The 27,916-nt window shown below is 40.2% G+C and overlaps 1 protein-coding gene across 7 annotated transcripts in view; it reads right to left on the reverse strand.

The window, feature by feature from the left end:
* Window positions 1-27,916, reverse strand: part of MYLK4 (myosin light chain kinase family member 4) — a 111,949-nt gene that overhangs the window by 17,075 nt on the left and 66,958 nt on the right. For all 7 annotated transcript variants that reach the window (XM_037010977.2, XM_037010976.2, XM_073224787.1 and 4 more), the window contains 5 exons: window positions 7,932-8,010; window positions 4,212-4,317; window positions 1,439-1,532; window positions 1,256-1,365; window positions 223-364 (listed from right to left, as the gene is read on the reverse strand). In XM_037010977.2, the coding sequence (XP_036866872.2) occupies window positions 223-364; window positions 1,256-1,365; window positions 1,439-1,532; window positions 4,212-4,317; window positions 7,932-8,010 (531 nt within the window). The remainder of the gene's footprint in view (window positions 1-222; window positions 365-1,255; window positions 1,366-1,438; window positions 1,533-4,211; window positions 4,318-7,931; window positions 8,011-27,916) is intronic.

Here is a 27,916-nt window from a genome sequence, read left to right on the forward strand (position 1 = left end):
CCCCCAGAGATAGAGGCATGTCAATATTTAGGGGATGATAGAAATTGGGAATGGGGAGATGAGGCTAATAGTCCAAATTTTCATTAATTCCTGAATGTGTATGTACCACATGACAGCATCAATTTCCCAAGCTTGTGTCAGTGACTGGCAGGGCCCACTGATCTGCATGAGGGGAGGGGAGGGAAGGGCTCACATTACATGTGATACAAAAACCCATTCTACCTTCAGGTCCAGATGGAGAATGTACATCTGATGCATGTGCCTTATGCCCTCACATATCTGCCTGATGAACAGGATGGTATCAAACTCAGTCAAGTTGTAGTTGTCGTCAATGATGCGGTCGAAAAGCTCGCCTCCATCCACACTGCAGAGGAAAGGGGGTGAAGTCGAGTCATGACCCTTTAATGAACACGTGACTTCCTTGTCACAGCCGAGTGTTTAACTGCTCTAACTCACCCAACAGATGTATGACAATTCTTTCTCTGCCATCTTTGCTGTCTCTGTTAGCTGATGCTTATGTTGAGGGCCCTTATTTAGGGCCATCAATTTCACAAATGCAAAGTCTCACAGTCCCTTTCATGTATGGAAGAGAAAAAGGATTTTGAAAAGGCCAGGAGGGGATTCCAGCACAAACTGAAGGTCAAACAAGATCTCCTCAGACTAATTTCAGTGATAAAGTGCTTCTATGTGGCTGATGCTAGATATTTTATTATCCAAAATTCCTTTTTACACAGTGACAAACAAAATCCAGAATGGGGCAGAAAAAAATAAAATGAATCACAATACTGGTTCAGTGTGAATTAGAACTACTACTTTCTAACTAAACGCTTAAGTTCTTATAATGATGATTTTAATGGAAGCACCTTGGCCCTGATTATTAAGATTTTGACATGAAATTTGTATTAGCAATTAGAGTGAATGAGAATTGCAGCTCAAAAACTACTGTCCTCCAGGTTACCCAGAAAATACTTCAACCAGATTTTTGACAGTATAGCTTAGATACAAAGCTCGATCTATGTTGTTACTCTACTTTTTCTCCTTGAAATCACCTGTGGAGATGTCTATTCCTAAGTAATTTCCTCTCTGAAAGTGTCAGACACGACACACACAAACCCAAATCAGCAGTGTAGTCAGTGTGGACTTGGCCCTGCTGAAGCAGGTCAGAGCTTCAGGTGTGCAGTCACAAGTGCCACGAGCTCTACACATGTGTGTGAAGCTTTGAGGGATGGGAGAGAGGGCAGGAGGGAACACATACTATTCCATGACCAGGACCACGTCATTCTTAGACTCGAAGGCGTCATAGAGCTGAATGAGGTTCACGTGATCCAGCTGGTTCATGATGTTAATCTCGTTCTTCACTTCATCCTGAGAAGACAGAACGGCCCTTTAGTGAGGTGAAGACAAGGGCAAGGAGAGAGCCACACTGCATAACCTTCACCTTATCCTTCTTGCTTCTGGTCTTGATGATCTTGGCTGCCAGCTTCAGACCTGTTGCCTTCTCTTCACACTTGTGAACCTGGCCAAAGCGCCCCCTGCCGGAGAAGAGGACAGGGTGCATCATGAGGGGCTGTCTCCACCAGGACCTGGCTTCAGCCACTCTGAAGTACACCAGGCAATTGCCCTGGGCATTTCTCTTTCTGAGTTTGAATGAGCAGACCTATTAGTGCATCTACTGTAGCCAGTAAACTTCCAGCACAGTGTCAAGGTGTGGTCTGTGGATCACTGGCATCAGAGTCACCTGGGGCAGTGTTAGGAATACATATTTCCAGGCCCTACCCCAGACCTACTGAGGCAGGAATACAGGGTGACACCCCAGAATCTGCATTTCACAACATTCCTTGGGGTGATTTGTATACACCCTAAAATTTGAGAGTCTCTATTATAGAAAAAATAGGATCTTTCTGAATACATATGAATGTAAAGTGCACAATACAGACACATCAAATTATTTTTGGAAACTGTATGTAAATAAAGAAGAAGTAATAACAATATAGTATATAACATATGATCAAAAATATATATTATATAATCACCCATGAGATTTTTGACAGTTTAGCTTGGATATAAATTTATATATACTTTGGAAGACAGCTTCTTACAAACACATACACATAAAGATTCACATGCTCAAGAACAATTTTGAAATTTAACTTCTTGCTTTGATTTCTGATTTTGTAAAATAGGACACAGGTGCCAGCAGCGGTGGCTACCACAGCAGGAGTGAAAGGGAAGCTCCCCAGACCATCGTGAGCCAGAGGCCCACCGCATTCCTGGAGGACTGCAGAAGTGAGGGTTGTGGCAATAACTGACAGAGGCTGGGGGGTAGCGGGTGAAAGCCGCCACACCCCACTCAGCTCAGCTACATACGCCCAGCAGAAACAGATGAGTTTTGCAGAGTGACATTAACATAAATCTAGCCAAGTGGTAACTTCAATTCCAAACACTGTTCCACACGTAGTCTCTTAACTGGAGCACATAAACACAGGCCCAGGTGCCTCGTGTGTAGCTGCTGATACAGAAAATGCTTTTTTCTCTTACTCGGCAGTGGCCCCCAGGGCTGCCTGGCCCAGCAGTGGTGCCACATCACTGTTTAGCTTCAGGATTACCTCATCCATCTCTCATGTGTGATTCGTTCTGCAAGAGCCTTGAACAATTAGTCTACTTCACAGGATTCCTGCTGGTCCGCCATTCTGAGAACCTCACGTCAACTGAACATAGTGAGTAGAGACTATAAATACCTGGAAGTCACAGGGCGGGAGATGAACCCCAGGAAAATTCAGGGGCCTGCCATCACAGGCAAGTTTTTTGGGATCCAGTGATCCTTGGCCTGTTGCAATATCTCTACCAAAAGTGAAAGATAATGTGCTGCTCTGTAATTGTCTACCACTAAAAAGATCACTTGATCTCTTGGCAAGTGAGGGCAACGACAGGCATGTGCTCGGGCCCCTGTCACTCCCTCACAGAGCGCGTTACGGCTGCCTGCTCCGGGTACAGGTCAGAAGAGGAGACGGCGGGCCGTGGGTCCAGATGGCAGAACGTGCGCCTGAGAAGACCCGAGACTACCCACAGGGGCAGAAAGGAAGTTTTCAGACAAACCGTGAGTATTGTTTCCAAGCCTCTTCTGCGAATAATCATTCTCCTGTAGAGAAATGGCCACTGGCTTGCCAGTGAAGTCCCCAAGACCCACAGAAGCCGCTGTGTGCGGTAATGCTGCAGGCTGGTACAGCACCTTTCTGAATTCCCATTTCTCCCTCAGCCCAATCACACAATCCCACGGGAGGTTCTCCGATGGTCAGCTGGCTAGGGAGGAAGTTGGGGTGGTCCCCGTGGTGGAGGGCAAGAGAAATGTGAATGGGAGGAGGAAGTTGTGATTTTACAAAGGTCAACCACACTGCCAATGACCAAATGCAGAAACACACACTCTAGTAGCTGTGCATATTTTCCATGTGTTATTAAGTAAATTTTGCATGTTCGTCTAAATTTTCTGCTTTCCTCCTCTTATTTTACATAGATATGCTGATGGTAATAAACTATACTGTAGGCTTTATGTTACAAGATATCATAGGGGGATTGTGACTGAGGCAGAAGAGCAATGAATTCATGAACTTTATTCCTTCTTCAGGGAGAGGGTATGCATTTAGATGTCCTTCAAATAAGTCCTCCAGTGAGGAAAGTAATGGATTGAACTGGATGATATAATTAATACAGTAATGACATAAATAGAAAACCAACAAAGATAAACAAGAGATTTAACATATGCCTATAAGAAATAGTGTTACTTGATAATATGGGTGAATGTAGCAACCACAATATTGCTCATGCGAAACCTTCATAAGATTGTATATCAGTGATACCTTAATAAAAAAAGGAAAAAATATATAGTGTTCACTCATTTCTACATTTTGTTTCTCTGTTTCCAAGCTTTGGACAGCTTCTAAACCTGGTGACTCACACTGAGTTTCTCTCACTTTCAGACATTACAACATGGGAAGTAAAGCAGATAATAAACATGGGGTTTAGTCACTGTCACCACATCAAACTTTCTGGCACCAATGACAATTTTCAGAAATGGTTGTATCTCTTAAAATGTTTGTTTCTGACATTTCTGGTTCTCAGTTTGAGACTGGTGGACATTTACAAAATCCTCAGGATCTTTTCTTTGAGAGCTCTCTTTTTCTGTCGAAAAAAAGTTAAAATTGAGTGTTACTCACCCTCCTAAAATTCCTGTTCTGCTCACAGTATAAAAGCTGTTGACCGCTGCTTGTTTGGCCGTCACAATACGGTGATTGAATGGAGCAGGCGGGGCCAGGATGTCATCTGGAAGGTGAGGGGAAAAGTTTCTCTGTTGAGCAGTCAGACCACTTTGTGGCACTAAGCATAAGAAAGACTTTGGCCCCAGAGTAAGACTTTGCTCATTTAATAATAAAATACAATGGGTCTTCTATTTTATTCCTAATGACCCCAGGGAACATTTTCATTTCATATTGTGATCTATGATTCAGGGAGGTGACACCTGACACCTTTTAGACAGAATGTCAAGACCACTCAACTATGGTCCATATCATCTTCAGGATGACTTTTAGAAATGTCAAAATAGTTGACAATCTCCAACCCCAATGCAGTGCAGACAGGTAATACTTCCAAGCCTGAGGTCATTTAAATTCAAAGAATTTGTTTGATCCATTTTTTAAAAAGCACCATTATAGTCCATTATTTTAATTAAAGCAGAAATGAAAAGTTTCTTCATGCCATTGAAATGTTTGATATTATTATATATTACTTTCCAAAATATTTTAGCCCTTTTTTCAGACACATTTAAGGCACTAAGGTGAATTTTTCCTGGCTAGAAATAAAACACCCAGTAAAACTAGCTTGGTATGTATTCCATAGGTCTCCAATTTCTGCTACTTTTCACCTTCCAGCCTAAGTGTTAAAGTTCTAGTCCACCTCAGGACCAGCTCTGAATATAAATTACTTAGTAATATTCTTCCAGTGTTCTTTTGACTTTTCCACGATTACTACTGTTAAAATTTGCTTGCCATGACCCTGTTCATTTCCCCATTTATTCATGATTTAAGCATCTGTTGCATGCAGCTTCTTACATGCATATGGACAATACAAAGGGAAGTGAGTAGATAACTTTACTTTCAACAATCTGTATTTATTCAACATACAGTTCTTGAGCACTTACCTGGTGCTAGGCACTCTTTAAGTGTTATATTTTTTAAAATTCAGGTAATATAAATCTCTGCAAATATGATCTGATATGGAAATTCACATCTCAGGGCATAAATATGCTGAAAAATAAAGAAGTCAGGAGGGAACTCTTTTGGTGGCATTCACCCCTTCAGTCCAAAAACAAAAAAAAGGCTGTTGATACACACAAATGGCATCAGTATGATATGACGTCTCCTTCAGGCTGTTAGCTTAAGTGCAGTTTAATTGGGAATGCTTGCAGTGAAAGGTTAAGAAGCTTTAAAAGGCTGACACAAAAGCCATTTATTTCCTACCCAATGGGGTCACCAAATCTTGCTGTCTGGAGGTCTTGCTTCCAGCAGACCCCCAGGGTTTGCAGTGTAAACTCTCCTGGGCTTGTCTGGGTTCCTGTGTCCTGGTAGCTACATGTCTTTCCCCTGAACTCGCTATGTCTATTCTGCCCTCTTGCTGTCCTCTGGGATGACTATTCCTCCATCACCCTCCGTTTACTGCTGCCCGCATGCTCTGCTTGTTCTGCTTTCTGGAAAACAGGTCCTGCTGCTGAGTGTCCCAGGATTCGTGATGTGGAAATGGCTTGTACACAGCTGATACACCTGGAAAATAAAATCCAGCTGCAGCTCTCAACATTTCAAGGAGATAACTTGCAAGTGGCCAAAGTCTTCAGGACTAAAGCTTCCTTAGAATAGTATTTTGGTGAAGGGGCATAAGCTTCATGACAGAGAGTTGGCCATTTCAGTGTTTGGGGATAAAATGGAGCAAATCTAAGTGACATGATAAGTGTACATAACTAGGATTGAGGAGAATCTCCTGATGATCTCATTGAGACCCCAGGTTATTCCCTTGGCCCTTCACAACAGCAGCCAGTTTATGAATTTATGAATACCTAACCAATTTGATCTTCATTATTTTTCCTTCCTTTTCTAATTCAAGAGAGAAATGGCTAAACTAAAGCATAGTAAAAGAAGCAATCATCTCTCTGAATAGCAACAGCAGTGAGAGGAATCCTTTACTGGTGAAAAAAATTGACCTAATTTCAGTTTTCACAAGCTCCAGGCCTTACAAAGTACATCTTCACAGTGAGGGACTTTCTTAGTAAACATTAGTGCTTATGTTTAATTGTTGGAAAATCAGACTTCTCCATGATTTCAATACATTATTAAAAAATGTAATACGAATTGTATCTTAAACCCTTAAAAAGTTACAGTTTGTTTAGATAATCTTTGTTCCAAATTCTGGGGCTCATCATAATATAGACTAATTAATTTTAATTGGTTACACAGTTACCTGAATTTATATGTGAAACTTTGCAATTAAAGAAGAGTCATTCAGTAATCTACTTCTTATTCAAGCTTCACAGTATTTCTGAGAAAACAGCCAATTTATATATGTAATGGGGGCAGGTAAATTTTTCAAGAATGAGGTTTTTAACTTAGAGATAAATCTGATCATTATTCAATTCTTGATCTCAGGAAGGATGTGCTCTGCTTTGCTAAAAATAAGAATTTTTACTTGATCTTTAAAAAATACTGGTTGACCCTATACTGAATTTTATTGTTGTTAACAACCATTTGATCAATAAATATGAGAGATGCCCTCTCAAAAAAAAAAAAAAAAGACATTTCAAATCAAAAAAAAAAAAATACTGGTTGATATGAGTACTAACAATCATTATTTTTGTCTATTAGTTAGTAGAAGATTTAGAAAATAATAAAATGCCTGAGAATGTCACAGGCAAGAAGAAAAAGTCATGACAAGAAAGTGTGGCTAAAAGAAATCTAGACAAGCTTGGAAATGGGTTTCTAAACCTTTGCTTAAAAAGTGAACACTTCAGTTATCCTTTTGATATGGCCTTAAGTCGCACCGGCACACAGATCCACAAAAATGCCAGCTGGGGATATGCAGACGGGTAACCCTACCTTTCACAGAATTGATCACCATGAATTTTGTCAACATACTGCTTTTTATTTGAGCACTTGTTCAGTGTATCATTTGTGATTGCCGATCCTTCTTTTTTCTCAACTTCTTTTCTACTTGTATCTTCCTTACAATAAGGCTCATTCTTCTCTCCTTTGACCACTGGACATTCATTCTTACCCATGGCGCTGTGCTGATCACCACCAGCACTGTTATTTTCTTGTCTGCTCAGCCTCTCTGTGGGTGAATTGTCTCTTCTGTCTGTACTTTCTCTTGGCTCTCTGGAATGTCTTAGAGCAAAATCTTCTACCTCATCTTGTGGCCCTTCTGTATTAAATGTGGCAACACTTCTCTGAAATAGAGAGGAATTGGTCTTCTCAGCATTTTTCTTGTTGAGTTAATTAACCTTTTCTGTCTCAGAGAAGGGTTGGTTCTTCTGGGAAGTTCTCTCTAAAAGCCACCATAGGTCACAAAATATTTTAATGGGGATGCATGTGATCAGTATAAATTTGGCTTCACATAATGGCATTTCTATTCAAGTTTCTGTTTATCGGCATATATAATCTTTTGAAAAGCAGAGTAGAAGTAACATGACCAATTGTCTGACAATTGGGTTCCCAAAGACTTCTTAGTTTGTAACTAGTAGGACCCAAAGCCAATCACGTAAAAGTATTCAAACAGCACTCCTCCCAGAAGAGAAGTTATGAACATGTAACAAGTTCTTTAAAAAAGCATTTTTTTAAAGAATTTAAAAAAGAGCATTCTTTATTCATGAATATCTAGTCTTCTAAAGACATTACCTGTGACAGCCAATGTCCTTTTGCCTTTGACAGGTGCTGTTTCCTTCAGGTGAGGGTGTGACCACACGTGCTCCTTAGCCTGCAGATACACAATCAAGTAACTGAGGTTACATGTTACACCAGAGCTTCTCAGCCTCAGCACTACTGACACTTGAGGCAGCATAATTCCTTGTTGGGGGAATGTCATACGATGTTCAGCAGCAACTCCTGCCTCCACCCACCTGATGCCGATAGTACCCTCCCTCCCAACTGTACCATCCAAAAATGTCACCAGAAATTGCTAAATGTCCCCTAGAGGTAATATCTCCCCAGGTTGAGAACCATTATATTACATGATTCAAGCACAGGAAAAAAATATATAAAATTAATAGTAATTTAGAGAGCAGGAGAGTATGAATTAATGAAACCCTACATAGACTACAGTATTTGCAAACAAATGAACTCTTTTAAAAGAAATTCTATAAAACTCTGGCATTGTTTGTAGAAGGTGGCCCATCTTCATGAATAAAGGATATTGATAATGTATATGCCACCTTTGACCTCAGTTTATATTGTCTTTATATGGTTCACATATGAATCAAATAAAAATGCAAGGATATATGTGAATGGGTTTTGTTAACCAGAAAGTGGGAGACTAAAATGAACTTTTATACGTGGAGCTTTTATGTTGTTCAGAACAGATGGCTTTTTACCCAAGGAGATAAACATTCTTCTCACAGTTGTGGCTTCCCTGAATTAGCTTAGCAAACCCTTTTTAAGTACCATATAAAAAGTAAATATTAGCTCAATCTACCCAAATTATCACAAATTCTAAAGCTATGCATTATAAATTAATGAAATTATATGGATATCCAAAGAATCAGTCTTTTTTTCCTTTGTAAAGACAACAAAATTTGCCTTAAGGTGACTTGCAAGCATGAAATGCCATGTAAGCGTAGCTCATAGACATCAAGACAAAGCGCAAATGTACTTTTTAAACAATCCCAAGAGCAGTTCCATAAGTTCACAGTATTTCCATTTTTCACACAGGGACCTTAAAACACAGAAGCATGTTTAGTAAGTCTGTAGAACACCAAAATTAGTGATTAGAGCCTCAGAGTTTGTGACTTTCTCTTTTAAGTGCAGGGAAATGTACTTCAACTTCCTTGGGCAAAGCCAGTTGCTCCCTTCTCTATGCTTGCACAGCTCAGCACCTACCCACCCCGGTATTACTTGCAATACCTTACTAAACTTTACTTCCTGTCAGTTTCCCACTAGACTGTAGGCCTCACATGGGCAAATAGACTAGTTCATCTGTGAATCTCTGGCACTTAATCCAGAGACTGGGATAAAGTACTGATGGTGGTGGTAGTGGTGATGCCGTGGGTAGTAATGGTGGTGGTGACGCGGTGATAGAGATGGTGGTGGTGGGTAGTGTTGACAATGGTGAATATATACTAAGCACTGACTATACATTAGGTACTTTTCTAAGCATGTTACCTTATTAACTCAGTTGCTTCTCATAGCTAACTTTTGGAATAGACATAATTAGCTCCATTTTATAATGAAGTTGGGTAATTTTCCAGGGTTATATGGTTCCAAATGGTGCAACCAGGATCGCTTATGACTCAGTTGTCTACTTCAGTCTGTGTTCTTAATAAATACACTGTACTGTCTCTCTGAATAAAGAAACAGAAGATTAAAGGCAACGTACATTATTAATATTTACTGACTATTTATGCCACACAGCCAGCACCACAGGAGATAAGAAAGAAGACTAGGAGAGAAGGGTACAAAATGAAAACAAATGAATAGAATGAAGAAATAAATATTTATTGATCAAAAGATTAGAGTTAACATGGAAGAGAGGCAAGAGAGAGATAACTTAAGTCCAATTTTGAAAATAAGTCAAATTAGTCAAATAAGATAGTTACAGAAATTTTGTAACTTTGTTTTTTATTGCTTCTCTTTGGAAATAAAAATTGGTGGATAGGTATTGTGATTCTGTATTTATTCTGAAGGTGTGAACACTATGGTAAAAGCATACATGTCTTAATAATGAAAACTGGTGTGTCCACCAATTTCACTCCATCATTATATGTGAAATTGAGATTTGGTTGTAAGACTCCATAGAGTCTGATCAATCAGTGTTTGCCTGTAAGGCCTGAGTGTTGGTGGTGGTAAATGTCCACAAGTCATATCAACATTCTTTGGGAACAACAGTCTAACTTGACCAATAGGAGGATCTGCTGATCCTGGAGAAAATAAGAAACCAGCTTCCAAATGAGCTATTTTTTTCTTCACCAATTACATATCATATACGTTTTACCATTTAAATAATGTAAAAAGGTCTTTATTCATTGTCACAGGCTATTGTATTTTCATTTGCTTATGTAATACTGACATCTAGAGGAACTTTGAACTAAAGAGTCTTCAAAAGGCCAGAAGTACTTCTTTTCTGTTTCTGGACAACAACTTCAAAATGAGGGGTTTTTACTTTGTGTTTGTTTCCTAGTTATATTTAGAAGTAGCTAAAATCGGAAGTACAAGTCTATAGATATGTCTTGTTTGTGTCCAAAAATGAAGCATTTTCTCCTCAGCAAAGGGGGCCCAGGACAGTGCTGTTATGCAGAATGTGCCTGTAAGAATTACCACCACCCTCTGTTAATAGACAGAAATCATGTCAGAAATTGCATCCGTCTCCTCAATTCTTGCTGATGACCATGGTGGGCCTGAGGGCCTTATTTGACTCAAATTCACTCATTATTCATTTGCTTAATAAATACTTACATATTTGCATATGCATTCCTTTTATAATAATGTATCGATGGATTTAGAATAACAGAGGGAAGAAAGGGGTCCCAAATACGCAAGTATTCAAAACACAGTTCAGCTTTCTCCACTCATCTGGTTTCCTAGACTGGTGTCCTAAGGGGGTGCATGTGCCCAGAGCATATCCAAGAAGTCTTCACGGAGCATGAAGGAAATGTTAGAATCCATTTCTAGTCATTTTTCATTCTTTTGAAACTTATATTTACCTATGTTTATAAAACTACACATACAAATTTTATAAGCATCTATAACATATTAAATGTTATTTATAAAAGTAAATATACATGTATTGCTTATCAAGGTATTTAATTTATAAGTAAATAAACATATCGGGATATGCTAAAAATATTTTGAAGACAGCTCAGAATTAAAATAATTTGGAAAAACCATTCTTCTAGACAAAACTCTCCCACATTCTGATTTTCTGAAATATATGTTTTAGAAAAGAATAATCCTAGCAAGTTTAAGAAAATTCTAATTAGCCCAAGTACATAATTAGAACTAGCAGCTCGATTCTTGCAGACGGCTCCGAAGAGGTCAGGATGTGCTGCCAGATGCTACTCTGGCAATATAAGCCATCACTGCACTTCCCACTCTCATCCTCAGTGCAGTTTCGCTTACTACTGCAGAGCCAAGACCTGCAGAGGAAGGCGCCGTCCGTCCACAGGTGGGTGCCCACCTGCCTGGGCTCATGAGGCCACCCTCACCGTACACCACAAGCCTGCCCCCCGCACTCCGCTAAAACTCCTCTTCCCGGCAGTGGCGGAAGGAAATTTCCAAAAAGGAAAAGTAACTCACTCAGTTGAATAACTCCGCCTGATCCCTCTTTCATTCCCATTCAATAAAAACCAATTTTAAAGATCAATCCTAAAACAGATTTTACTTTAGAAGAACAGAAAAGTGAAGGTAGTCGCTGCCTCCTCTGGATGCCTACATTACGGGAATCATTTTCTAGGTTATCATACCATCAGCTGACGTGCCTGACCCCACACTGGGATATGGACCCCTCTCTTTGCCTTTGGTCCCCCAGCACCACACAAGGGGGTCAGGTTCTAAACGCGCTTGGCAAACCCATGTGCAATGAAGGAAAGAGGTGTTTGCCAGGTGGTGCCCTTGTTTGTGAGAATGTTCTTTCATAGGTTGCCTCACTGGGAAGCCAAGCTACCCCAGGCATCTTCTGAAATGCATCCGTCACTGCCTCTCACATTCTTTACATGGTGATATCCACAGCCCCGCATTCTGGGATCATAGTTGCTCAAGAAAATTGTTTTCTAAACATCACAAAGGGACAGCACTAGACCAGCTGCATACCCTGAGCTGAGGGTGTCACGTGTTCCTGCTCACAGAGATGCCAAGATGAACATTTCTTGGTAATTTTAACCTAATGCCTAGAAATATAACAAAATTATAACAATTGATAATGACTTTGTTAAATGCTGATTAGGCTCCTCATGGGGGGAATAGGGAAAAACAGACCCTAAAAGAACATAAAGAGAATTATCAGAAAAAATATTAAAACTATGTATTCCAGCTTGAGCATAGATCATTTTAGAGATCATTTTTAAATAAATCTATTTCTCTTCATCCTCGGGGCACACTCAAATTCTCTGCGTGTGAAGTGAGAAAACTTCCGAAAGTCCCTGGCTGATAAAAGTAATTTTCTCAAAGCATAACTGGTTTCTCCTTCTGTGGGACTGGTGTAGAAAAAGGCAGGCAGGATCTGGCTGGCCGAGTCCAGGAAGGGAAAGTGTTAGCCGAGACCTCAGAGCCCAGTAAGCCACCCCTCCCAGGGCTGCTGAAAACAAGGGTAATCAAACTGTCACCTGAGAAAGTAGCCCTGCCTGGAAAACTGAAGCCTTTTCATGCATCCACTATGACACGGACAGGGCTTCATTCAGAAACCGTGTCAATAGGACTCCTCAAGGATATGTATCAAGAAGTGTCCTGAAATTAAAGGTGCTGGTTCAGGAAGTTCTAACTGGGCCATCTGGCAAGGGAAGATACATGGGTAATTTTACTTTCATTGGATTATAAAATGTATTGAGCAGTACCATAAAAAAGAAAACTGTGCTACCACGTTCCACAGCCTCCTTGAGCAAGAAACGATAGAGCACGGAAGAGCCCTGGTCAGACAGACTCCGCCGGGTCATTCCTCCCCGACACGGACTCTCCTTAAGGTAAATGCACTCCAGGTTTTCTTATTCCAAAAGCCCCCTTGTTAAAAACCCAGACCACGTGGACCACAGGTTCAGTCCCAAGCAGGTGTGTCAAGATGAAGAGTTAAGGCTGTGGCCGCCCCTAGCATCTGCCCTGCCACTCTCAGAAGCCAGGCTGTGGGTGAGAACTACAAATTATTACAAATTATTTGCTTCCCTCCATTCTTCTATCCAGCCTTCTTCTGTCGGTTTTAAAAGAACTCATTAGAATCAACTTGGAACAAATTAAGAATCTTCACCTAAGTATTTAGTCACTACTTTGATCATACAGATTTTATTTTTGCTCAGCTTAGTTAGGACATCTCATAACGGATTCACATTTTCTCATTTCCTTCTCACCACTGCCTTTCCTGTCCTCCCCAAACAGAAAAGACTGCCCCTTGAACTGGTAAGCACTCATTTCCCCACTCAAACCACCAACGTGGCTGCCTGGCCGGCAGGCCCTGTGTACCAGCCCCACATTCCCAGCTCTCCTTTCTCTGACAGCAGGGCTCTCAACCTCCTGGGGGGCATTTGAAAGTTTGAGGCCTGGGTCCTACTCCAAAGAGGTGGGGGGGCTGGACACTCGTTATTTTTTTAATCTCACACACACACCTCCCCATGACTGTAATGGGTCAGGTGCCACTACCTCTCGGCTCTGGCTTCCATCACTCTGGACATTTTTTTTTTTTAGTCCTTCTTACCACCCAGGCTCATCTGCTTCACCACAGTTTTGAATGATAGAAATAACACTGGACACGTGGTCTTTCTTAGGTCCTTCGTTCCTCCCACCCACCAGCGTGGGCCTTTGATCCTCTCCTGGATGGGTTACCCAGCAAACTACTACCTGCTCCTCACCTGCCACCCAGGAGCATGTGTATGGAAATGAGGCTGAGGGGGACTGCCCGGGAGACCTCAAAACCTCCCCTCGGAGGGCGGGGATGGCCCGCCATTAAAAAAGCCAACGTCAACGTTCCCAATCATGCCTCTGGCCCCGCGCTTGAAATCTTTGCCTTGCTTTCTGGTCAAAATTTAGTAATTGAAAGTGATTTAATTCCTCTACCAAAATGAAGGTGAGCAGAAAAGCAGAGAACTCAGGCTAACGTGGAGAGACACCACCTCACGGGGCATAGTGTTTATATCACTTAACACAAAAGTACATCTGAAAATCATAAATCTCTGCAGGCTTTTGCTTTCTTGGGATTCTGTCACCACAATAACAAGCACCTGAATGCTTCAAAAACTGTGGAGCAAATTACTAAGACAGTGCAATGGGGTGTGCGCGCGTGAGTGTGTGTGTGTGTGAATAATCAATTTCAAACACAGTTATTAATGGGATTATAGTTTCCTTGATGCTCGTTTCATTTCATGAGTCTTACTTAGTCAAATTCCTCTTTTATACTATACAAGACCAAACCTTGGAATATTTTCACATGAAGTTTACAGTGTTTTTTCATCACCTAATAAAACTCTTCTAGTCCTTCCCACCACAGACAGTTTTATAAGTATTCATGTCACACAATGTTCTCAGTATGCTTTTTAATTTTTATTTTAGGGGCACTTTTATCACTCCATCTCTTGCGTCCTTCTCTGAGTAAGCAGCTTCTCCCAGGCTGGATCATGGAGGTGCCACATGGCTGTCAGAGGCCCATGGAAAGCGCAGTTTCTAAGACTGAGGTGATGTGTGGTCCCATGGGTTGTAAGGGAATTTCGGAGATCTAAACTTAGATTCACTGAGCTAAATGTTTAACCTCCTAATGGCTTGCCTTTCTGTATCTTCCCCTGCATAGCAAATATTGCAAGCACGCTACAAAGAAGAATGGCTTTAAAAAGCTATCTCTGATAAGAATGAGAAGCTGCAAAACTCTCAAAAAGTCTCTGAATTTGCAATATGCAGTATGAACTCTGTAGATGTAAGCTAATCAGTTATGATGATCCCCAAATGTTTTCTACTATTCAAAGTAGGTCCATGGACAGGCATTAACTGGGAGCTTGGTAGAAATGCAGTGTCTCAGCCCCTCCCCACCACCTATCAATCAGAATTTGTGCTTTAACCAATCCCCAAGTGGCCCCCACCTACATCAGAACTTGAGAAGATTGACCTAGATAACAGACCGAATGATTTGGTGTGAAGAAATATCTCACAAAATGTTTGTCACAGCCTCTTGTATTTATTTTAATCTTGCCTCTGTCCAGGAAAAGGTAATGTCATGTTCGGGCAAGCTCAGAGCAAGGACGGCAGAGAAAGGAGGAAGGAGCCAAGACAATGCTCAGCCGGTTGGGATGTCAGTAGGCCTGGAGGGGTGTGGCCAGTGGGAGTCCAGCACTACGGAGAGTATCAGTGGACTTCATAGAATGTCCAGAACCTTGATACCAGCCCAGAAGTCCTGGCAGGGACTCAGAAGAGAATGTAAGACTTGAAATATCCCTAGAACTTTCCACTAATCTCTGGGGTCTCTAGCAATTGCCCAAACTCAGTCCTCATAGAAAGGCAATATTAAAATGTAAAGGTTCTGTTATGGACTGAATATTATGTCCCTCCAAAATTCATATATTAAACCCCTAATTCCTCATATGACTGTATTAGGAAACAGGGGGTCTCTGGAAGGTAATCAGGTTTAGAAGAACTTATGAGGGTAGAGTCTCTATGATGGCTTTAGTGTCTTTATCAGAAGAGGAAGAGACCAGGGCTTTCTTCTGTCTCTCTGCCATGTGAAGACACAGATTCAATAACCCTTCCTCAATGTGGATTTTTAAAATAATTTGCCATTTGATATCTTCTTAACAAATGTTTTATACCTAATGAGAATCAGAACATGTACTGTAAACACTGTATGCTTAATGTATATAAAATCTATTGTTCATATTTCTACATTGAACTTAACTTATTTTACATGCTTTAACTCATTAGCACAGAATTACACTTAATGAACACCTTTGGTGATGGAAATGAGAAGAGGTTAGTTAGGTATTGTTACTCCCACATCTTACTTTATGATGATTATGGAACTTAATTTTGCCAAAAGGCAAGAACAAGCAATAACTATTTCATTTGAAATGTCTGACTGAACTTCTTTGTACATTACCTAGCAAAACATCAAAATAGGTGCTAAATGCCTTTGCACTTTACAACCAAAGTCCTCTACAGTATTTCTAATGGTGACTAAGTAACCAGTCTAATTATATATAACATTCATTACTGTAATGTTTCTTCAGCACTAAAGTTCTACAGTGCCACAGAATCTAGAACAAATCTTGGGACAGGTAAAGAGCATGCTCGAAGCTTTATACGCTGGCAAGAAGCCACCTCTCAAGTGCTTTTCCAAGTTTTCCCACCCTCGGAATCTGTCTTCTCTTGTGATGATGATTTAGTAGTAGCCAGATTCTAAGTAAAAATTTCTTTATGGCGGATCATAGAAGTAGTGTGCTTGCTTGCTATTCATTTAATTCTCCATTTATCAGCAGGAGAGGGTTTTGCTTCTAAGTAGTTATTAGGTTATCCCCACTGCATTGGGCCCTGTCAGCATGCAAAGAGTTCTCTTGGAGATTTTATCAATAAACTTTCCAAGTTACCCCTTTCTACAATGGGAAGGGAGTGTGCTGGGAGTAGTCTGGGGTAATGTTTCTTCTCAAGCAGTGCTTAGATTTGGAAACCAGTGATGTGGGGATGGATTTGTAAGACATGCCCCTCCAGTATCTTTTCAAAATTATTGTCTCAGGAAGCTATGGCAATGAACCTCCCACCCTGTTTACACAGAGGGCTTCATCTGCTGATTCAAATAATAACAATCTCTATTCTCCAAGGCAAGTGATTGCTATTTCAGTAAACAAAACCAAAACAAAGCAAAAGGTAGCATTTTTTGTTGTGGAAAATAGCTATTTATTTTCCATGTTGCCTAAAGGAAGAATAAGAAGAAATATGAAAAATCAGCTTAGATTTAATATCACAGATTTAAATTCGATTTTAAAAAGAAGTTAAGATAATGGAAGGGGTTTGCCTCATAATCCAGTGGGTTAGATACACAACTGTTTTGTATTCCCAGTCACACAACTTACCATTAAAAAACACAATATTCTAATGGTACAAAATAAGACAAGGAAGTAGAAAACTTACTGAACCATAAAATCCATTTTAAATTTGAAGAGACTTAAAGAGCATTGGAAAAATATGTGAAGGAAACCTCACTCAGAATTGGAGTTGGGAAGCCATGAAAGGAGGGCTGTCAGGCATGCACCACTCAGTGCAGCTTACGGAGTCCACCAGGAGGAAGTGTAAAATAACTAAGTCGTGGGAATGTAATGGACAGCATGGCAACTATAAGACTATAGCATATTTTAAAGTTGCTAACAGAGTAGATCTCAATAGTTCTCATCACAAGGAAAATAAGTTTATAACTAGGTACAGAAGCAGACATTAACTAGACTTACGGTGGTGATCATTTTGCAATATATACGAATGTTGAATCATTATCTTGCAGTCCTGAAACTAATAATAGTATGTCAATTATACTTCAACTTTAAAACATATGAGGATAGTGCCCCCACAAAAAAAAAATGAAAGAAAAAAGAAAAGGTTGACATTTCATGGTGTCAGAAGTGGGATCTGAAGGAGCTGAACCCCTGAGGAACTAAGAACCCCTTGAGCTCTGTGTGGTACCCACTTGGGCCCTTTGTGCTCTCTGCTTCAGTGAGTCAACTTCTTCATTTTGGTTGAGTCTTCTCTCAAATTCATCTCCTTCTGGTTGAGCTCTGCAACTTCACTGGGGATCTGTTTTCTTGAAGGCATCATCCTTTTGGTGAGAACTCATTTGTTTTTGAACGTCTGGTTTTGAGGTATGAATCCAAATCCTACAAATTTTCTCAAGAGGGTTAACCTTCTGGGGCCCAAGTTGGTTTTATGTTCAAAAAGTAAGGTCCCTTCTCAGGAATTCCACTCTTCAGAGTTCAACCAAAGAAAACAAAATCCCTGATTTGAAAAGGTATATGCACCCCTATGTTTATCCCTACACTATTTGTAATAGCCAAGATATGGAAGCAACCTAAGTATCCATCAATAGATGAATGGATAAATAAAATGGGGTACATACACGCAATGGAATATTATTCAGCCATGAAAAGAAAAGAAATCCTGCCATTTGCAACAACATTGATGGCTCTAGAGGGTATTATGTTCAGTGAAATAAGCCAGGCAGAGAAAGAAAAATACCATATGATTTCACTTATTTGTGTAATATAAAAACAAAGCAAATAGAAGGACCAAAAGAGCAGTAGGCTTATAGACACTGAGAAGTGACTACTGGTTACCAAGGGGGAGGAGTTGGAGTGGGAGTGGGGAGAGGGGGATAAAGGGGCACAATAATTTGCAATCACAATATAAGTTGGTCATGGAGATGGTAGTAGAGCATGGAGAATATAGTCAGTGATTCTATAACATCTTTCTACACTGATAGATAACAACTGCACTAGAGGGGGTGAAGATTCACTAATATGGGTAACTGCTGTATATTTGAAACCAACATGAGATTGTATATCAATGATACATCAATAAAAAAAATAAGGTCCCTCCTCATACACATTCTTAATTAAATGAGCCAACTTAGCCAAGGATAATTTAGAACTCCAACAGCCATAAACTTTCTACTTCCCCAGACTTGTGCTTTTCAGAACAAAATTAGAAGACTACAGCTCCAAAATTAAACAGACTGAATGAGATGCCAATTTTAACTGATACCTGGAGGTTTCCAAATATATCCAAGATTTTAAAATCACCTTTTTATAAAATATAATTTCTAAATTAACTGAGGTGAATGAACAATTGAAAGAAGACAAAAAAGGGGAAATAAAGCTTATAAGGTCTCTTTTCCTTCCTCTGTTCTCTTTGCCTCTGGCACCAGCTTCCTCTTCCCTTCTGTACTGTCTCCATCACCTCTGTACCCTACACTTCCTCATTTTAATCCCCTCACTGGACTTTTCTTTTTCTCTGACCCTCTCCCTAGTTACTCCTCTCCCAAGCCAATTAAACTGCCCCTTTCAAATCAGACACTAAGGATTCAAATGCTAACCCCTTAATTTTTCATGTGCCCTGGTCTCATGCTGAACTATGAGTCACAAAGATTTTCCCAAAGTAACTGAACTGAGTATCCCGCAGATTTACTGAGGAATTTAATATAGTCATTCAAACGAACCAACCTGGCTTCTCTGACTTACATCAGCTACTTCATATGCTTGTTGGTGAAGACCAGGCCCAACACTCAATGAAAATTGCCAATTGGAACAATCCTGAGAAGTCTTTAGAATTGCAGCCTGGGGACCAAGAATCCCTTGCTGCCTTACTATATAATCAGGCTCAGGCAATTGCCAAGCAACTCCACTTGACAATTCCTAGGGCTTTCCCAAAGCCAGTTGGTTTAAATAAGATTTCAGGCTTGTATCCAGAAGCCCAGTGAGACCATGCATGGTTATTACAGCTGGCTCCAAATGGTGTTTAAAGAAATTGTGTCACCTCACCAACATTTCCACAAAAAAATGCTGTCCTAAAATGGTCTAAAAGTCAAAGAAACTCACCTCCAGATGATAATTTGGAGAAACTGACTAGACATCCATGAATCAACACCAGAAAAGGAAAAACACTATTGGTAATCAAATGGCTGTTGGCTTAAGAAAAGACCACTGGTTTGGATCAAATAAAAACCCAGCCCCACCAAAAATTAGAAAATTCCCACTGTTGACCACTGTACATGCATTCAACCATTGGTCTACAGATGAAATTATAGCATTTATGAGTCAATAATGGTGAAGAAATATTAACAAGGCTACAAAAGGTGCCTACTTTACTCACTTCATCTCCCCAAAACATGATCCAGGAGAACCTGCCCACAGTGCTCCTGGGCACTTTAAGTTGCCTAGTGGACAATTTGAGGTTTGGCAAATGAACCTTATTCAGCTACCCTGACACTGTGGATACAAATATGTATTGGGAATGATTTGTAAGTTTTACCACTGGGTTGAAGCCTTTCCATGTAAACCATCTATTGCCTCTTCAGTAGCTAAAATACTATTAGAAAAAAAAATCATCTCTACCTAGGGAACCTCTCTTGAGCACCATAGTGACCAGAACCTGGTCAAATATTACGGCAAGTCTGTGCTGTTTGGCCAGTTCTACAGCACTCTCACAATGCTTATGATCCTCAGTCTTTAGGGCTGATCAAAGAAACCAATGGCATCATCAAAACTTAATTGGCAGGAGGAGGAGCCAAGATGGCAGCATGAATAGGGCAGTGGAAATCTCCTCCCAAAACCATATATATTTTTGAAAATACAACAAATACAACTATTCCTAAAAGAGAGACCAGAGGATACAGTACAACAGCCAGGCTACATCTACATCTGCGAGAACTCAGCATCTCATGAAGGGGGTGAGATACAAGCCGCAACCCAGCGGGACCTGAGCACTTCCCCCACCCCAGCTCACCAGGAGGAGGAGAGGAGTCGGAGCGGGGAGGGAGAGGAAGCACAGGACTGCTAAATAACCAGCCCTAGTAATCTGCACCAGGAGCACAGACACACATTGCATGGTGTGCTGGATATTAGGGAAATGGAAAAGTAAAATATGCCAGTGGTTCCCCACAGGCAGTTACCCTGGGACAAAAGAAAAGCAAGTTTTTGAAAGTCTTAAAGGGACAGGGCCTCACAGCTGGACGGAATCATCCTGGCACACTCAGCCCAGCAGGCAGGGAATTCTGAGGAGCTTTGAATGCCCCAGCCACCTGGGAGGCAGTGCAGCTCTGAAGCCCCTCATGGTGATAAACAGCCTGTCATACATTCCCCCTCCAGTGTGGCCCCGCTACAGGGGCCAAACAGCCTGAGAGCAGCAGCACCCACAGCAGCCGCCCAGAGTCTCCCCCCAGCACTCAGCCACATGGGCCAGACCCAGGACCGCCGCTGGTATGCAGTTGCCCAGTGCAGGCAGAGGAAGCCAGAGCAGGGCACAAAGGGGCACCGTACTCACAGGAGAGCACACCCTCCACACCTGCCTCTCCCCACAGAGCTCTGGGCTGCCCCAAGGGCTGCTCCCAGTGTGCTGGGAAATGACACAGGCATCAGAGGGGCAAGGCAACCAGCAAGCAGGAAGGGACTTTGTTCTCCCAGCTGACACCCATGCCACCTGCCCACCACTACCTCTATCCCCATGAAAAGGCTGAAGAATTTGGCCCAGTCCAGAATCACCCTGACAACCCTTGAGAGAGTACCGGGGAAGACAGATATAACCCATCTTCCTGAAAAAGAATTCAAAATAAAGGTCATAACCATGTTGATGAACTTGCAAAGAAATATGCAAGAGCTAAGGGATCAATTTAGGAGGGAGACTACAGAAATAAAACAATCTCTGGAAGGACTTAAGAGCAGACTGGATGAGGTGCAAGAGACCATTAATGGAATAGAATTCAGAGAACAATACAGAGAAGCTGAGGTAGAGAGAGATAAAAGGATCTCCAGGAATGAAAGAATATTAAGAGAACTGTGTGACCAATCCAAATGGAACAGTATCCGCATTATAGGGGTACCAGAAGAATAAGAGAGAGAGAAAGGGATAGAAAGTGTCTTCAAAGAAATAACTGCTGAAAACTTCCCCAAACTGGGGGAGGAAATAGTCTCTCAGACCATGGAAGCCCACAGATCTCCCAACACAAGGGACCCAAGGAGGACAAAATCAAGGCATATAATAATTAAAATGGCAAATATTGAAGACAAGGACAGAGTATTAAAGGCAGCCACAGAGAGAAAAAAGGTCACCTACAAAGAAAAACCCATCAGGCTATCATCAGACTTCTCAACAGAAACCTTACAGACCAGAAGAAAATGGCATGATATATTTAATGCAATGAAACAGAAGGGGCTTGAACCAAGAATACTGTATCCAGCACGATTATCATTTAAATATGAAGGATGGATTAAACAATTCCCAGACAAGCAAAAGTTGAAGGAATTTGCCTCCCACAAATCACCTCTACAGGGTATTTTAGAGGGACTGCTCTAGATGGGAGCACTCCTAAGGCTAAATAGATGTCACCAGAGAAAATAAAATCACAACAAAGAAAGCAGACCAACCAAATACTAACTAAAGTCAAAAAAATAAAATCAACTATTCACAAAAGCAGTCAAAGGAAACACAAAAGAGTACAGAATAAAACGCCTAACATATAAATAATGGAGGAGGAGGAATAAGAAGTGAGAGAAATAAAGAATCATCAGACTGTGTTTATAACAGCTTAATAAGTGAGTTAAGTTAGATGGTTAGATAGTAAAGAAGCTACCCTTGAACCTTTGGTAACCACGAATCTAAAGCCTGCAAAGGCAATAAGTACGTATCTTTCAATAACCACCCTAAATGTAAATGAACTGAATGCACCAATTGAAAGATACAGAGTAATAGAATGGATAAAAAAGCAAGACCCATGTATATGCTGCTTACAAGAGACTCAAACCCAAAGACATACACAGACTAAAAGTCAAGGGATAGGAAAAGATATCTCATGCAAACAACAGGGAGAAAAAAGCAGGTGTTGCAGTACTTGTATCAGACAAAATAGACTTCAAAACAAAGAAATTAACAAGAGATAAAGAAGGGCATTACATAAGGATAAAGGGGTCAATCCAACAAGAGGATATGATCATTATAAATATATATGCACCCAATATAGGGGCACCAACATATGTGAAACAAGTACTAACAGAATTAAAGGAAGAAATAGAATGCAGTGCATTTGTTCTAGGAGACTTCCACACACCACTCACTCCAAAGGACAGATCCACCAGACAGAAAATAAGTAAGGACACAGAGGCACTGAATAACACTCTAGAACAGATGGACCTAACAGACATCTACAGAACTCTACACCCAAAAGCAGCAGGATACACATTCTTCTCAAGTGCACATGAAACATTCTCCAGAATAGACCACATACTAGGCCACAAAAAGAGCCTCAGTAAATTCAAAAAGATTGAAATTCTACCAACCAACTTCTCAGACCACAAAGGTATAAAACTAGAAATAAATTGTACATAAACAAAAAGGCTCACAAACACATGGAGGCTTAACAACATGCTCCTAAATAATCAATGGATTAATGACCAAATTAAAATAGAGATCAAGCAATATATGGAGACAAATGACAGCAACAGCACAATGGGCCAACTTCTGTGGGACACAGCGAAGGCAGTTCTAAGAGGAAAGTATGTAGCAATTCAGGCCTATTTAAAGAAGGAAGAACAATCCCAAATGAATAGTCTAAAGTCACAATTATTGAAACTGGGAAAGAAGAACAAATGAGGCCCAAAGTCAGCAGAAGGAGGGACATAATAAAGATCAGAGAAGAAATAAATAAAATTGAGAAGAATAAAACAATAGAAAAAATTCAGTGAAACCAAGAGCTGGTTCTTTGAGAAAATAAACAAAATAGATAAACCCCTAGCAAGACTGATTAAGAGAAAAAGAGATTCAACACACATCAAAAGAATCAAAAATGAGTAAGGACAAAATCATGACAGACACCACAGAAATACAAAGAATTATTAGAGAATACTATGAAAATCTATATGCTAACAAGCTGGAAAACCTGGAAGAAATGGAGAACTTCCTAGAAAAATACAACCTTCCAAGGCTAACCAAGGAAGAAACAGAAAATCTAAACAGACCAATTACCAGCAATGAAATTGAATTGGGAATTAAAAACTACCCAAGAACAAAACTCCCAGGCAAGATGGATTCACCACTGAATTTTATCAGACATATAGAGAAGACATAATAACCATTCTACTTAGTTTTCCAAAAAATAGAAGAGGGAATATTCCAAACTCATTCTATGAAGCCAGCAGCACTCTAATAACAAAATCAGGCAAAGACCCACAAAAAAAGAAAATTACAGACCAATATCCCTGATGAACAAAGATGCAAAAATACTCAACAAAATATTAGCACACCGAATTCAAAAATCATTAAGAGAATCATACACCATAATCAAGTGGGATTCATCTCATGGGTGCAAAGATGGTACAACATTTGAAAATCCATCAACATCATCCACCACATCAACAAAAAGAAGGACAAAAACCACATGATCATCTACATAGATGCTGAAAAAGCATTCAACAAAATTCAACATCCATTCATGATAAAAGCTCTCAACAAAATGGGTATAAAGGGCAAGTACCTCAGCATAATAAAGGCCATGTACGACAAACCCAGAGCCAACATTATACTTAACAGTGAGAAGCTGAAAGCTTTTCCTCTAAGATCAGAAACAAAACAGGGATGCCCACTCTCCCCACTATTATTCAACATAGTATTGGAAGTCCTAGCCACACAATCAGACAACACAAAGAAATACAAGGAATCCAGATTGGTAAACAAGTGAAGCTGTCATTATTGCAGATGACATGATATTGTATATAAAAAAATCCTAAATAATCTACTCCAAAATCTACTAGAACAAATAACTGAATTCAGCAAAGTTGGAGGATACAAAATTAACACACAGAAATCTGTTGCTTTCCTATACACTAACAATGAACTAGCAGAAAGAGAAATCAGGAAAAGGATTCCATTCACAATTGCATCAAAAAGAATAAAATTCCAAGGAATAAACCTAACTGAGGAGGTGAAAGACCTATACCCTGAAAACAAAGAGATACTCTTAAGAGAAATTAAAGAGGACACTAACAAATGGAAACTCATCCCATGCTCTTGGCTAGGAAAATTAATATTGTCAAAATGGCCATACTGCCTAAAGCAATCTACAGATTCAATGCAATCCCTATCAAAATACCAACAGCATTCTTCAATGAACTGGAACAAATAGTTTTTAAATTCATATGGAACCACAAAAGACCCCAAATAGCCAAAGCAATCCTGAGAAGGAAGAATAAAGCAGGGGACATCTTGCTTCCCAACTTCAAGCTCTATTACAAAGCCACAGTAATTAAGACAGTTTGGTACTGGGACAAGAACAGAGCCATACCAGTAGAACAGAATAGAGAGTCCAGATATTAACCCAAACATATATGGTCAATTAATATATGATAAAGGAGCCATGGACATACAATGGAGAAATGACAGCCTCTTCAACAGCTGGTGTTGGCAAAACTGGATAGCTAAATGTAAGATAATGAAACTGGATCACTGTCTAACCCCATACACAAAAGTAAATTTGAAATGGATTAAAGACCTGAATGTAAGTCATGAAACCATAAAACTCTTAGATAAAAACATAGGCAAAAAGCTCTTGGACATTAACATGAGCAACTTTTTCATGAACATATCTCCCTGGGCAAGGAACACAAAAGCAAAAATGAACAAGTGGGACTATATCAAGCTGAAAAGCTTCTGTACAGCAAAGGACACCATCAATAGAACAAAAAGGCATCCTACAGTAGGGAGAATATATTCATAAATGACAGATCCAATAAAGGCTTGACATCCAAAATATATAAAGAGCTTACCCACTTCAACAAACAAAAAGCAAATAATCCAATTAAAAAATGGTCAGAGGAGCAGAACAGACAGTTCTCCAAAGCAGAAATTCAGATAGCCGACAGACACATGAAAAGATGCTCCACATCGCTAATCATAAGAGAAATGCAAATTAAAACCACAATGAGATATCACCTCACTCCAGTTAGGATGGCCAACATCCAAAAGACAAACAACAACAAATGCTGGCGAGGATGTGGAAAAAGGGGAACCCTCCTACACTGCTGGTGGGAATGTAAATTAGTTCAACCATGTGGAAAGCAGTATGGAGATTCCTCAAAAAGCTCAAAATAGAAATACCATTTGACCCAGAAATTCCACTTCAGGGAATTTACCCTAAGAATGCAGCAGCCCAGTTTGAAAAAGACAGATGCACCCCTATGTTTATAACAGCACTATTTACAATAGCCAAAAATGGAAGCAACCTAAGTGTCCATCAGTAGATGAATGGATAAAGATGATGTGGTACATATACACAATGGAATATTATTCAGCCATAAGAAGAAAACAAATCCTACCATTTGCAACAACATGGATGGAGCTAGATGGTATTATGCTCAGTGAAATAAGCCAGGCAGAAAAAGCAAATATCAAATAATTTCACTCCTTGGTGGAGTATAAGAACAAAGAAAAAAACTGAAGGAACAAAACAGCAGCAGACTCACAGAACCCAAGAATGGACTAACAGTTACCAAAGGGAAAGGAACTAGGAAGGATGGGTGTTAAGGAAGGGACAATGGGAAAAAGGGGCATTACTATTAGCAAACATAAAGTAGGGGATGAGGGGGCACAGGGAGGGCTGTGCAACACAGAGAAGACAAGTAGTGATTCTACAGCATCTTACTACATTGATGGACAGTGACTGTAATGGAGTATGTGGGGTGGACTTAGTGATGGAGGGAATCTAGTAAACATAATGTCCCTCATGTAATTGTAGATTAATGATACCAAAATAAATAAATAAATAAATAAACTTAATTGGTGAAATTTGTGGACACCCTCTAACAACCTTGGACAAAAATATCACCATTGCTTCTTCTAAATCTTGGATCCACCCCATTTGGAGCACACAAATTTTCACTATTTGAGATTACTGCTGGGTACCTCATGCATTAAGTTTCTGCTTCTTTTGACTCAGACCGAATGAAAGGAGGTATAAGGCCTTTCCTTATATGCTTTCCTTTGATATACTTCAGTATTGCAAAGGTCTAATTATATCCCTTGAAAAGTATCATGCTCTAGTAGAGCAATCTTTCCACAATGCACTCCAGCAGACAAAACCTTATACACTGTACCCTGAAACCTGGGGATTTTATTTATTAGAAAAGACACCCCCAAAAAGATTATTTTCAACCATACTGGAAAAGCCCTTATCAAATGTTACTGCCCAATCCTTGCTGCCAGACTCTAAGGAATTGACTCCAAAATCCATGTGTCTTATCTAATAAAGAAAGCCCCAAACCCTGACTGGACTTGCATACCAACTGGTGACCTCACATTAAAGATATTCAAGAATTGAACCAGATGACAGCTTTGTCAAGATTATGGGCTTTGACCTGTATATTCTCTCCTTTTTGCTTTTTCTCACCTTTTCTCCTCTACCCTGGAAAGACAATGCTGTCATTCATATTTCCCAACCTCTTTCAAAAGGGGGAAGCCATTCTGATTCTTGGGTCTTTCGTCAGTAACCCTGATATGTCCATGATATTTGTGACCCTTTAGATTCCCATGTAGCAAACTTTTCCTTCCTCTCCAATGCAACCCCTAACTACACCCACACCGGTCCAGATAGGTCTTACCAGCTTAAACTGCTACAACCAGGTTTTCCTGCACTTTGCATTGACAATTCCCCTGTCATAACTCTCAAAGCAATGAATCGTCCCTACCTCAGGTATACAGTTCCCCATTCTCAATACCCCCTTAGATCTCATGCTATAATAAAACAAACCCTTTCTGCACACCCTTTGAGAATAAAGAACAGAACAGGATGGTTTCTCCCTAATTGTTCCCAATATCACTGACCCTTGGTTCAAAAGGGCCAATCAAATAATCCCAATTTATAGCACTGTTAGTTATCAAATCCTAGAAGGAGTTTTATGTGCACTCCATGGTTTTACCTCTGTCTGTGGCGAATGAGCCTCTCACTGGGCCTATCAATATTTAGACAGCTGGTGGGTTGGAGGCAAAGGCTGACCGGGATTTTTACCTGTCACCGTGGACATCTGCAATCTGAAGCCATTTGTTGGCCCTCCCATTGGTCTTCGCCATTAAACCTTCTTTGCTGCCTTAAATGGAAACTTCCTGAAGGTGCACATGACTCTGGATTTACCTCCATCAGACAGGCATTTATCCCTCTTGTGGGTGTTCATGCTGAAGAATGGATGACTAGAAATCTCTCTCTGAAACTGGGAATGCTTGCTGATTCCGCTGCTAAGTCAACAGCAGCCCAA

This window comes from Manis javanica, chromosome 16, assembly GCF_040802235.1.
Source record: "Manis javanica isolate MJ-LG chromosome 16, MJ_LKY, whole genome shotgun sequence".
Lineage (NCBI taxonomy): Eukaryota > Metazoa > Chordata > Mammalia > Pholidota > Manidae > Manis > Manis javanica.